The sequence below is a fragment of the Myotis nattereri genome (genome assembly GCF_964212035.1).
Source record: "Myotis nattereri genome assembly, chromosome: 9".
Lineage (NCBI taxonomy): Eukaryota > Metazoa > Chordata > Mammalia > Chiroptera > Vespertilionidae > Myotis > Myotis nattereri.
This window is the reverse complement of record NC_138084.1, coordinates 16,904,911-16,918,619: the sequence shown is the minus strand read 5'-3', so window position 1 is coordinate 16,918,619 and position 13,709 is coordinate 16,904,911. Positions and strand designations below refer to the sequence as shown.

General features: G+C 41.1%; 1 protein-coding gene across 1 annotated transcript in view; it reads left to right on the top strand.

Moving 5' to 3' along the window:
* Positions 1 to 13,709, top strand: part of CKAP5 (cytoskeleton associated protein 5) — a 79,538-nt gene that overhangs the window by 63,062 nt on the left and 2,767 nt on the right. The window contains exons 29-43 of the mRNA XM_081099682.1: positions 670 to 819; positions 1,127 to 1,330; positions 1,767 to 1,902; positions 2,341 to 2,534; positions 3,978 to 4,150; positions 4,386 to 4,409; positions 5,200 to 5,373; positions 5,820 to 5,940; positions 9,213 to 9,392; positions 9,858 to 10,045; positions 10,552 to 10,627; positions 11,357 to 11,545; positions 11,640 to 11,777; positions 12,242 to 12,325; positions 12,419 to 12,578. Coding sequence (XP_080955808.1) covers positions 670 to 819; positions 1,127 to 1,330; positions 1,767 to 1,902; positions 2,341 to 2,534; positions 3,978 to 4,150; positions 4,386 to 4,409; positions 5,200 to 5,373; positions 5,820 to 5,940; positions 9,213 to 9,392; positions 9,858 to 10,045; positions 10,552 to 10,627; positions 11,357 to 11,545; positions 11,640 to 11,777; positions 12,242 to 12,325; positions 12,419 to 12,578 — 2,191 coding nt within the window. The remainder of the gene's footprint in view (positions 1 to 669; positions 820 to 1,126; positions 1,331 to 1,766; positions 1,903 to 2,340; positions 2,535 to 3,977; positions 4,151 to 4,385; positions 4,410 to 5,199; positions 5,374 to 5,819; positions 5,941 to 9,212; positions 9,393 to 9,857; positions 10,046 to 10,551; positions 10,628 to 11,356; positions 11,546 to 11,639; positions 11,778 to 12,241; positions 12,326 to 12,418; positions 12,579 to 13,709) is intronic.

Below are 13,709 nucleotides of genomic sequence, written 5' to 3'. Positions count from 1 at the left end.
TTTTGTGTATTACTCCAGGAATATTAATATGCCATACCTGTATAGTCATAAATGTATAAATATATAGCCCTCCATTTGTACAAATGGGAACTTGCCCTACTCTTTGTTCTGGATATTTTTTAAATAATAATTGAAATATCTTGATCATTCCATATCTGCATGCATATATTCATTCTACCTTTTATTGGTACAGCATATATGTATGCACCTTCCTTTATTCCCACCTCACTATGTTGAACATTCTAGTGTTTCACTATTATAAATATATTGCCATAAGCATCCCTGAAAGGTGGTCTTTGTGCACATGTATGAGTACATCTATATTAAATTCCTAGAATATTACTATGTACATTTAAATTTTTTATAAATATTTTCATTTTCCCTTTATTAAAGTTGTGCCAATAGAAATTGTTGTGTAATAGCAGTTATATCAATAATAAAGCATTGATTTTTCTAGAAAATAAGAATTACCAAAAATTCTATTTTTAGGTGATTTTCAGAGTTAAGCTTCCAGAGGTATGACAGCTTGAGAATACATTTTCATTACAAATTAATCTGGTTACATTTTAAAATATTCTATTAAATTGATTCCAACAGCTGCTTTAAATAGAGTTCTTGACCTCCTTTCGGTTGAACCCCTTACAACCTCTCTTCACTGGTATTTTTTAGGTGCTGAAGTGGAATTTTACTACTCCAAGGGATGAATACATTGAGCAACTAAAGACTCAAATGTCTAGCTGTGTGGCTAAATGGTTACAAGATGAGATGTTTCACTCAGACTTTCAGCATCATAACAAAGCACTTGCTGTCATGGTTGATGTAAGTTTGCAGTAGATAAATACGCATGTGTCTCATACATATGGAAATACTGAGCCCTATGAAATAATCAGAAGTTTGCGTGACTTGAGAAGGAACTGGAATACATCATGTTCTTTATCTTTAGAGCTATTGTATTATTTGACAGGTCAAATGACTGTATGTTTATAATTTTAGGTCTTAAATGGAGGCTTACAAATCTATCATTTTTCTTTTTGGACTCTAGTCAAATTTCAGAGGTAATTGCCTAATAGAACTTAAAGTTTCATGCAGTCTTATTTATGAGGGTTTTGTCTTGTTTTGTTTTAAGCACTTGGAGAGTGAAAAAGAGGGTGTCATTGGTTGCCTGGATCTTATCTTGAAGTGGCTTACCCTGCGGTTTTTTGATACCAATACAAGTGTCCTAATGAAAGCCCTAGAATATTTAAAATTACTCTTCACCCTGCTAAGTGAGGAGGAGTATCATCTTACTGAGAATGAAGCATCTTCCTTCATCCCCTATCTCATCCTCAAGGTAATGTGCCTTTCTCACTCTGGAATACTGCTCAAGTTTCCAGCTGACCTCAGATCCTATACTTTATTCCTTCTCTCTTTCCATTTATTATATGATATAACTTCCACCACTCATCCCCCTATTCCAGTGGTCAGCAAACTCATTAGTCAACAGAGCCAAATATCAACAGTACTTTTCAAAATAGTCTCACCCAGGCCGAAAACCTACTTATGCGCATGGGCCATGAAGTTTCAATCGCACTGTACATGTGCGCCCACACATGGTATTTTGTGGAAGAGTCACACTCAAGGGGCCAAAGAGCCGCGTGTGGCTCGTGAGCTGCAGTTTGCCGACCACTGCCCTATTCTTTTAAGATCTAGTGATGCATGGTGGGAGGAGGTAGAGGGAGAACCTTCGCTATTCAGAAAATGCCTCACTTAATCATCATGTTGACTAGGTTGGAGAACCAAAGGATGTCATTCGTAAAGACGTCCGCGCCATCCTGAACCGGATGTGCCTTGTCTACCCAGCCAGCAAGATGTTCCCCTTCATCATGGAAGGAACCAAATCCAAAAACTCAAAGCAGAGAGCAGGTGAAGCAACAATTTAAATTGAGGCGTGAGTCTGTGTTGCAGTGACCTCTAAAAGAAATAGTTTGTATATGAACAAGGATATGTCTTCATTGTCTGTGTGGTTGAGTCCAACCTCTGATCTGGACTGTGAGAGTGATGAGTTGCACACTGGTGGAGCCAAGTATCAGGTGATACAGGCACTACTCAGTACCACCCTGGTGACAAAATCAAGTGCACAGGGGCCATCTGACTCACAGGCATTCCTTTCTTTCAGAGGAACTTGCTTTAACACTATTGTTTCATTGTGTGTTTTATAAGAAGGTAAACAAGGAAAAATTATAGGTAGAGCCAGAATAAGATTTTAGTCCTTAATGTATGCCAGGGGAAGTGTATCTAATAAGATAGATCTCTGTACCAAATGTGCATTGAGTCTCATTAATCTAGTCTTTCTCCCATCAGAGTGCCTGGAAGAACTGGGGTGTCTGGTCGAGTCCTATGGCATGAATGTTTGTCAACCAACCCCAGGAAAAGCCTTAAAGGAGATTGCGATTCACATAGGAGACCGTGACAACACTGTGCGCAATGCTGCCCTCAACACCATTGTCACAGTGTATAATGTACATGGGGATCAGGTGTTCAAACTTATTGGAACTGTAAGTGACTTTTCTCTGAATATTGTCAGCATGTTGTGAATTGCAAGATCATTTAGGTGTCAGTTTTCATACCATCTGAACTCTGGCTGAGTTTTTTACCACTTTTTATTGAATTCAGCCTATCAATGTGTCTTAGATTCTAGATAAACCCTGGAGGGTATCTCTTATTATTGTAAGACTAGAGGTGCACGAATTCGTGCATGGGTGGGGTCCCTCTGGGTGGCCTGCAGGGATCAGGCTGATACCCACAGTCCAATGCTGCCTGTAGCCTCTACATGCCACTCCCGCTCATCCTGGCTCCACTGTGCCTGCCACAGACTCAAGCCCAATCGGTCTCAATCAGGAGAAGCTCACGCTGTCGCAGCAGTGCTCCCCAGCCATGAGCCCTGCGTCTGGCGCCCTCCCAAGGGGAGTAGCCTGCATGATCAGGCTGAAACCGGCTCTCTGACATCCCCCAAGGGGTCCTGGATTGCGAGAGGGCACAGGCCAGGCTGAGGAACCCTACCGGTGCATGATTGGGTGGGGGAGGTACCGCAGGAGGGCTCCAGGGTGTGTCCGGCCCTGTCTGGCCCATTTCTGATGGGGGCCAATCAGGGTCAGCTGTCCAGGGAGGGGCGCAGGAGGTTGGCCAGCTAGAGAGGGACCCCGGGAGGGCTCCATGGCATTTCTGGCCCATCTCACTCAGTTCCAATTGGCTGGACCCCAGCAGCAAGCTAACCTACTAGTCGGAGTGTCTGCCCTTTGGTGGTCAGTGCACATCATAGCAAGCAATTGAGCAGCCTTAGCATGTCATTAGCATATTATGCTTTGGTTGTTTGGTTGTTCTGCCATTCGGTCTATTTGCATATTATCCTTTTATTATATAGGATAGTTAGGCTGTTTTATTGGAAATCACATTTTCTTTTGTGAGCATTCTATTCATAGCAATTTGCATTAGAAATAGTGACTGGCTCAAAGGAAGTAAGGACTCGGAAGCAGAACCAGTATAAATGTATGTGAAACTAAGAGGTCACTGAAGTGAAGAACATTTATACTGTTCTTATATAATTTGACTTGTATTAATTAAATCCTCACTACAGGCCAGTGCAGGAGATAAAGCAGATGGGAATTTCACAAGTGACCAGAAGCTTAGTCGCACAGCTAGCTAATGGTGACACAGCAAAAATGAGGATGCTTCATTTAATTTCTGATCTTTTTATTTGTGGTTATAATAGCCTTTCCTTTTGTATCCTTTCATATGTTCTGTTATTACAGCAAGGTAGGTTTTAACAGTTATTTAAAAAACATTTTGATAGTAAATTTATCCTAACATAGCAGGTTCTAGTTCCTTCAATATGAAAATGGTTATTAATTCTTGAGATTTCCAATTAATTAGGTTTTAGATTTTCTTTATATTGTAGTAGAAGGCTATACTAATAAATTAAGTTTGGCCTCTTTTTATAGCTTTCTGAAAAGGATATGAGCATGCTTGAGGAAAGGATTAAACGGTCAGCTAAGAGGCCTTCTGCTGCACCAATAAAACAGATAGAAGAGAAACCTCAGCGCACACAGAGCATCAGCTCCAACGCCAACATGCTGCGCAAGGGACCAGCTGAGGACATGTCCTCCAAACTCAAGTATGTAGATGGAGATAGTTTTCTCAGAGCATCTCTGTGGATTTTGCCTTGTGTGCTCAGAGCTTATCCTGAAACATAATCTTGAGTTCTTGTAGCCATTATCATGCATGGCAGTGTGTCTGGGTAAATGTCTTGTAACAAATGTTTAATCCTTCACTTTTCATTGTCTTTGTCTTTGTCACAAAACCACTTCTAAATAGTCTTGTGCCTTCTTTCACTGCTTTTCCGTGGACAGAATTATGTATCGCACTTATAGGATGTAAGTACTGCCTGCTAATTTCTCATTAGCAGGGATCTTATATCTTCCTAACTTCTGACTTGGATTCATCCCCTCTGGAGGGTGATTGGCTTAAGAGTTTATAACCAGAGTATAGGGGGTTCATAAGTGACCCACAAATCCAGCCTTCCATGAAAGTCCACTGGCCAGCAGGAGTGGCAGCTTAGAGACTCAAAATACTGCCTTTTTAGCAAGACAGCTGCGTTTTGGGGTGTATCATGAGTATTTTTTGACCAATTTGAATTTGGAAACTTTGAATATCTATTACTTGAATATAATTCTGGCCCTAACCAGTCACTAGTGAATTAAAAGAAGTGACTGACTGTCTCTCAAAGTATAAAGTGTACTGAACACTGCATGGAATGATGCTTATGATTAGAAAAACTTAAACACTGGTTAATTTGGTAGAAAAAAACAGCCAGTCCAGATTTTTCTTAAATTTTTGCCAGTGAGTTTTGAGTCAATATAAGTTCATTTTATTCTTTTCTGCCCCTTTTGTACAAGGTTTGTTGGCTTTAGTGAAGCTGAAAGAATACTTATAACTTAGCAGGTACTGTAAGTAGAAAGTAAAGTTATCTTTTCTCAGGATATTCATGAACCAGTGTTGTTGCCCATTGAAGGCACTACTTAGACTCAAAAACTTAAATCATTCAGGGGGGCTGAAACCAGAAGTTGAACATCTGTCTTGAAGCTTTGGGGCAACTGGCAGTGCTACTCTTGCCCGTTGGTTAAGAAGTCTCTTTAGTTCAGGAGTCTCCTTTTGCTTCCTTAGCCAAGCTCGAAGCATGAGCGGGCATCCTGAGGCAGCCCAGATGGTACGCCGAGAATTCCAGCTAGATCTCGATGAGATTGAGAATGACAATGGCACAGTCCAATGTGAAATGCCAGAACTTGTGCAGCACAAACTGGATGACATTTTTGAACCGGTCCTTATTCCTGAACCCAAGTAAGTTAACCTCTTTCATGTAGGATAAGCAGTTCATGAGTGCATGTGTGAAAAGAGCTCTCTATGCAATTATAACTTTTTAGAACTAATTACTACCTGGCTGATAGCAGGGGGGTTTTTTTAAATATATTTTATTGATTTTTTTTTTACAGAGAGGAAGGGAGAGGGACAGAGTTAGAAACATCGATGAGAGAGAAACATCGATCAGCTGCCTCCTGCACACCTCCGACTGGGGATGTGCCCGCAACCAAGGTACATGCCCCTGACCGGAATCGAACCTGGGACTCTCAATTTCACAGGCCGACGCTCTATCCACTGAGCAAAACCGGCCAGGGCTGATAGCAGTTTTTTACTAAGACCTGGATGTAGGGGCGAATTACATAATTCCAACTCACTGGGATCTCTTACAATAAAGATTGAACTTTTCCCTTTGTTCTGCTCTGTAGGATCCGGGCTGTTTCTCCACACTTTGATGATATGCACAGTAACACAGCATCCACAATCAATTTCATTATCTCCCAAGTAGCCAGTGGTGACATCAACACAAGCATCCAAGCTCTAACACAGGTAATGGGGGTGTTACTCATGACAGTAATTCCACTGGTGGATATAAAGGCTATAGGAGTGATGGTTGCATACAGGTTGCAGTATTAAAGGAGGCAGGCAGCATTCAGTACCGTGCTGATGAAAAAAGTGCACAGGGATCACTCAAGTCATCACTTGCTTCACAGGATGCATCTCTTTCAGAGCCTTACTCTGTATAATTGCATTCATTCACCAGAGACTGGAGATGAAGAAGTGAGTAAGTAGGGTCCAACTTCAGGGAAACTTACTTAGATTTTAATGGACAGAGGCAAATAAGTAAACAAGAGATTATCAGACAATAACTACTATAAATATAACTCAGATGGGGTGAGTGGAGAAAGGAACTAGGTAGTTACTTAGATTGATCGTCAGGGGTCCAAGCAGAAAGGATAGCTATTACAAAAATTCTAGGGTGGGAATGAACATGGCATGTTCAGGGAAACAATACAAGGCCCATGTGTCCAGAGCCTAGTGGGCAAGAGGAGAATGGTACAGAATGAGACCCGGTTATGTAGAGTTTTAAAAGCCTCAGGGTAAGTTGTTTGGAATCTATTTTGAGATGGAAACAATCAGAAAATTTCAAATGAAGAAGCTACTTTTTTTTTTTTAATTCTCTTCTTTCTCTGCTTTCCTTCTCTAACAGTTCAGTTCTAAAGCAAATAGGTGGGTAGAGCAAGGTAGGCATCTACCATGTGGCAAGGGAGTGCAAGTGGAGCCATAGTGACCCAGTTTGATGATCTTAGAGCCCAAGCCTTGTGAGGAGGGGCGATGCAAAGCTAGGAGTCAGAGCCCAAGCAGGATGAAGAGGATGTCCACGCAGGCAGAGTGAGGAAGACCTCCACGTGTGTGAGAGGGAAGCAGGGCCTTGTGTGGGTGGCTCAGAATGGGTAGTTAGAGCCAAAGCAGAAGTGAGCATTTGCACGGGAAGAGCTGGTTGCAGAGATAGGGGATTGATTACATACAAAGGGATTGGTCAAGAAATAAGGAAAATAAGAGCCAAGTCTCCTACTGTCATAGAACAATAATACAAATATGGGAGGGAAGCAGATAGAATGAACTCTGGTACTGGACCAGAAATAGATGCATCATATGAACTCATGGTTTTCAATATGTAGATTTAGAAATATCAATTTAAATATAAGCATGTGGGTATGTATGTGGTATGAATGTATGTTATAGATAATACACATAAATTCACTAGCTCCTGCCACAGAGAGGACCAGAGAACACCCCTGCAGCAACAAGCATCCCCAAGTTTTGTCTTCTAAATACCATTTTTTACTAAAAGGAATGAGGGCTTTTTGGTGAATGGCTGATTCCAGCGCTATATCAGGGAAAATAGAAGATGATCCTGAAACAATTCATACCAAACCGTAGGATGGGAAGGATGAGCTCAGAGAATGATAGGCACATGTTACCAGTCAGTACCCAGAGGCCAACTGGAACAAACTCTCTGTTTGAACAAGGACAGTTTCAGCATCAAAATAAATAAAGATAGTTATGACTTATAACCCAACAAACTGAATAAAATTCAGTAAATTTATTAGATTCAATAAAATTTAACAAAATAGGAAACTTGCCCTGGCTGGGTAGCTCAGTTGGTTAAAGCGTTGTCCCGATACACCAAGGTTGCGAGTTTGATTCCCAGCCAACACACATACAAGAAGGAACCAATGAATGCATAAATAGGTGGAACAACAAATCGATGTTCTCTCTCCCTCTCTCTCTCTCTCTCTGCCCCTTTCTTCCTTCCTCTGTCTCAAATCAATCAATCAAATAAAATAGGAAACCACAAATTTGAAGAGAAATGGGATATTTATATAGTTTAATAGTACCTCCCCATAAGCTTGAGTGATGTGGCTCAGTAGTTGAGCATTGACCCATGAACCAAGAGGTCACCAGTTCCATTCCCAGTCAGGGCACATGCCCAGGTTGCAGGCTCAATCCCCAGTAGGGGGCATGCAGGAGGCACCTGACTGATGTTTTTATTTCTCTGTCCCGCTCCCTTTCTCTCTAAAAATGAATTAACTTTTTTTTTTTTGTAAGAAAACTACAGGCATATCAGAGCTTTTGTGGGTTTAGTTGTAGACTACTGCAATAAAGTGAATATCACAATAAAGCGAGTCATAATCTTTTTGCTTGTAGAGGGTCTTGCCTTTGTGAAGCACAGTAAAGCAAAGCACAATAAAACAAGGTATGCGTATATTCCTGTTGAGTGTTGATATTTCTATTTCTCCCTCTCCCTCTCTAAAATCAGTAAAAAAAAAATACATTTTTTAAAATTTTTTTTTTTTAATGATGAGAGAGAATCATTGATTGGCTGCCTCCTACACACCCCACACTAGGGATCAAGCCTGCAACCTGGGCATGTGCCCTGACCAGGAATCGAACTATGACCTCCTGGTCCACGCTCAACCACTGAGCCACGCCAGCTGGGCAAAGATAGTATTTTTTATAGTATCTGTGTTGAAGCAGTATTATTGAAAAGTCCTAGATATATAAAATTATATGTGCTTGGAGGTATACATGGATAAAGAGGTAAATGAAAGTAGTACCAGTGGCTTCGTCAACACCAAGAGGAACCATTCGCATTGTAGTCTGTAGTATAAGTGCCCCTCCCCCTATCCTGGAGTTGTGCAGTTTCTTAGCCCTACATGAAAGGATGGTCACTGAAGATTGACATGATTGTCTCAGGGTGTTATTTATGTAATCACAAAAATAAAGATCTTTTAAAGTAGTGAATAGGAAATACATGTTTTTCCCATAGTAACATTTTGCCATTAGTGACAATTACTCATCACACCAAAAAGAACACTGGATCAAGATTTGGGAAACCTGAGTTTTGAGTTTGAACTAAATAGTCTAATCTTTCTGAGCCTCACTTTTCTCACCTCACAAATGGAGATCTTACTCTCAGCCTGCTACCTCTCAGGGCTATCGGGATGATTAAATTAGATAATGGGTATAAAAACACTCTGATAAATTAGAGATTTAAACAGGGACTATTCCCTGAGCCAGACGTGGAGACTCAGAGTAGGAGCTACAACTAACTCACCTGACAGTATCTTGCTCAGTAAGCATCCCTTGAATGACTGAATCCCTAAGGACTCATTGATATGTAAAGCGATTGGGTTCTTTTCAAGGTAAGATACTAGACGTGCTTTGCTAATATTACAGAGCCATCTCTTGTAGTATCTTTCTGCTACTTAGAAATTTGAAGCTTGGAAAATACATCTTGGGATTTTTGTTATCAGATCGATGAGGTCCTGAGACAGGAAGACAAAGCCGAAGCTATGTCTGGCCACATTGATCAGTTTCTTATAGCCACGTTCATGCAGTTAAGACTCATCTACAACACACATATGGCAGATGAGAAATTGGAGAAGGATGAGATCATCAAGTTGTATAGCTGTATCATTGGCAACATGATTTCGGTAAGGGCACCTCTGCAGATCCTGAGCTTCCCTTTAAGTCCCTCACTCCACCTGAGTTGGTACAGATGTTTCAGTGAGTCCTGTGTCACTTATAGAAATGTACACTTCAGCTTACCTTATTGTTGGGTGTTGATGACACTTCAACTGACCTTGTTAGGATACAAAGTAAAATGCTTCCATACTACCTAGAATTCTGTTTCCTGCCAGTTTCTTCATCAGGCATGTAGGCCCTGGCTGGCATTTTACACATATCTGCTCACATTAAAAATACTTCTATAACAGGAATGAAGCACGCCAATTAATTACAGCTATTATTCGATGGGGGGGAGTGGAGTGGTGGTATTTTTTCCTAATACTCTGAATTTTTAAGAATACGATAGAATCATTTACTAGAACAGCCACCCATGTTTATCTTCCTTGCCATGTATATTGAGTTTCATGCCTATAACCGTTATGATTGGATAGCTCTTTCAGATAGAGAGCCTAGCCCGGGAGGCCTCCACTGGAGTGCTGAAAGACCTGATGCATGGCCTCATCACCTTAATGCTGGATTCTCGAATTGAAGATCTGGAGGAAGGACAACAGGTGATCCGCTCCGTGAATCTCTTGGTGGTGAAGGTTTTGGAGAAGTCGGACCAGACCAACATCCTGAGGTATAGTGTTCTCTCAGCATTACAGCCTAGAACAGCCCCTCTTTTGTCTGCCCATAGAAAACAGAAGGCACTGGATTAGTTGTAACTTTAGGTTTGCCTGATAAATTAATTTATTACTCTTTCCTCAAGAATCAAAGGTATTCCAACCTGAGACAGCAGCTATAACTAATAACTCAGTAAAGAACTGCAGTAAGCCAGTGAGTAGCAGTGAGTTTTCTAGACTAGGGCTGTGAAGTGTGTCAGTTACCACGCTTTTATGTACATTTCTCTCTCGGCAAACAGTGACAAAAATAGTGACAAGCTTTACCAAGTAGTAATTTATAAAACTTAAATGATTGATGTCCATTTTCTTACCAGTAATAACTGAATGTCGAATTATTTGATCCATGAGCTCTCAGTTTATTAGATGGGTAGAGAATATTTACACTTGGCCTTTCAATTACTAATTTATTTATAATGCAAATTTCAAACTGATTAATACTGTTTTGTTGGGGATTTTTTCCTAGTGCTCTACTTGTTTTGCTTCAAGACAGCCTGCTAGCAACAGCCAGTTCTCCCAAATTCTCAGAGCTTGTTATGAAGGTGAAGTTGAAATAATTTGATCTCTTTCAAAGATGCAAAACTTTATTTAAGTGTGGGGAAAGAAGAGTTGGAACTAAGACATAGACTCAAATCGACCAAGACACATCTGAAAAATACAGTTGGTCTTTATTTTCCCTTTCTCCACCCTAGCTCAGGCCTAAATCATTTCTGGCCTCAAACAGTGAAAAGGAAGAACTATTTTGTAAATATCCCACCAATTCTTCTAGAATCAAAAGACGTTTCATTTATTTTAGGGGGAAAGATAACTATAGCCCAATAAATATTTTGGTCTCTTTAATGGAAGAACTCCAAATGTACATATCTATAACATTATAATACTATTGTTACACTGTAATAGTGTAAAATATTTGTCTCCTTGGGTTAGATTTTGGTAAGCAATGTGAACTACCCTAGTGCTCTCAGGTACCAAGCAAACTCAAGACAATTTCCACATGTTCTTATTATTTAAGGCCCTATCTCTAGGTCTAGGAAGTGGGAAGGAGAAGTATCTGAGTTGATTAGATGGATGATTTGTTACACTTTAGCTAGTGACATGGTTGAAGTAAGTAAAATTTTTCATTTTTAGCAGCCACACTTGAAAGATCTGAGTGCCACATTTATATCCCTGACATTTTTAGAAGTGATCCCAGAGCTTAAGGAAGATGAATGGTGACAAATTATCCTCATTCTTCAGTCACTCTCTCTAACTTTTGTTCCTTTTTCCAATAGTGTCTCTGGAGAATGGTTCGACTGTTGCCTGATACCATCAATAGCATTAATCTGGACAGAATTCTTCTGGATATACACATTTTCATGAAGGTCTTCCCCAAAGAGAAACTGAAGCAGTGCAAAAGTGAATTTCCCATAAGGACCCTAAAGACACTGCTGCACACTTTATGCAAATTAAAAGGGCCCAAGGTGAGTGAGAATAGCAACCAATCTCTGAGGGCATTTGGGAGAACATCGTGGAAAGAGCATTGCTGCTATTTGAATGTGCTCGTGTCTCCTTCAGATCCTAGACCACCTGACCATGATTGATAACAAGAACGAGTCTGAGCTGGAGGCCCACCTCTGCCGGATGATGAAGCACAGTATGGACCAGTCAGGGAGCAAGTCAGATAAGGAAACAGAAAAGGGAGCATCTCGAATCGTGAGTGGCCTGACTTGAAAGGTTGAGGGAAGTGAGGTTGTCTGGAAGTAATCTTGTCAAAGGCGTGGGGATTGGTCCAGTGTCACTCTTTTGCTGTGGTGTTATAACCATTTCCACCTTGAAAATTTCAAATATAAACTATTTATTTGTTGGTCCCTAAGAAAGTTTCTTTGTGCCTAAGGCATTGTCACCAGATAAATCCACTGTGGACTCTATTTAGGGAGGACTAAGCCAGGTCCTTTCTCTTCAAGTTTAGTTGAAAACCTGAGACTAGAGGCTTTCAGTAATCCGGAGTGTCATTGGGTCTGCTGCAGACCCTGTAGCACTGGTGTTTCTGTCATCTGCAGGAGCAAACCAGAAAGTCTGGATTTTGAGCTATTTTCAGTTCTTATCCAATCTTTGGTTCCTAATTAATAACTCAAGTCTAACCAACCAATCTTCCCTTATCTCTTTCAACTTTTCAGGATGAAAAATCATCAAAGGCCAAAGTGAATGATTTCTTAGCTGAGATTTTTAAGAAGATTGGCTCTAAAGAGAATACTAAAGAGGTGAGAGGGAAAAGATTGAGCCAGATGGGGATCTGTGTTATGGAAAAGTGTCACTGACATCCACCCCACCTCTTTCTTTTTCTCGTTAACCAGGGCTTAGCAGAGTTATATGAATATAAGAAGAAATATTCAGATGCCGACATTGAACCGTTTCTGAAAAATTCCTCACAGTTCTTCCAGAGCTATGTTGAGAGAGGCCTTCGGGTGATTGAGATGGAGAGGGAGGGCAAAGGCCGTATTTCCAGTTCAACAGGTATGGTTTCCTCTAGGAGCTCCAGGAATAAGTTCAGATTAGCTCCCAGCTCAGGAACTGGGGTTTTGATTTGTTTAAATGTATAATCATGCACCTCAGTACTTAATGGTCATCAGTAACATTCACATTGCTCCAGACAGTCAACTCTGTCACCTACCTTGACTCATCATCAGTGTCTGACAGTGGCATCTCCCTGCCCTTGAAACAGTTTCTTCCCTGGGCTTTGTACTCTCTTGGTTTCCACCCACCTTGCTGGCTGTTCCTCCTGGACCTGATTCTTCCTGTCCCTGATCTCTGTGTTGGAGTCCCCCGGAGTTCAGTCCATGATCGATCATCTCTTCTTTCTTACTCTCACTTCCTTAACTAATCCATCTACTTTCATCACTTTAAATAGCATTTTTATATGCCAGCAAGACCCAATTTCTTTGGTGTCAAGCTCAGACCTCCTTCCTGATCTTGACTGATATATATACATACTACATGACATCTCTGTTTGGGGTTTCTAGCTCCTGCTGTTCCCTCAAACCTGCTTCATTTGCATTCTTCTCCCTCTCAGCTGATGGCACCCTTGTCCTAATTTACTCAGACTCACAGCTTGAGTCTTCTCTTCTCTGTCAGGAGATCCTTTGGCTTTACCTGCAAACTGTATGCAGACTCCACCCACACTTCCCATCACCTTCATTGCTGCTGCCCTGGTCTGGATTGGAACACTCTCCTTCCTAATTTCCCGCTTCCACTCTCGTCTCCCTATATTATTTCCACACATAGCATCAAAAACAGGTTTCTCAAACATTTTCCAAAGGCTCTCCCTTTCATTCAGCAAAGGCAAAAAGCCTTATGAGGTCCTGGATTATATGGCCCCCTGATACCTCTAGAACCTCATCACCTGCTATTTCCTCTGACTTTCATTCTACTCTAGCCCTACCAGCACCCTTGCTTTTTCTTGAACACACCAGACACACGCCTTCTTAGGGCCTTTGCTCTGGCTGCTGCTTATGCATACATTGCTCTTTCCCAAGACAGCCTATGGCCAGCCCTTTCCTCTTTAAGGTCTTTGTTCAAATACCACTAGCTCAGTGAGCCCTTATTTACAACTTGCAACCTACCCCTCACCCTCCATAGCACTCAACC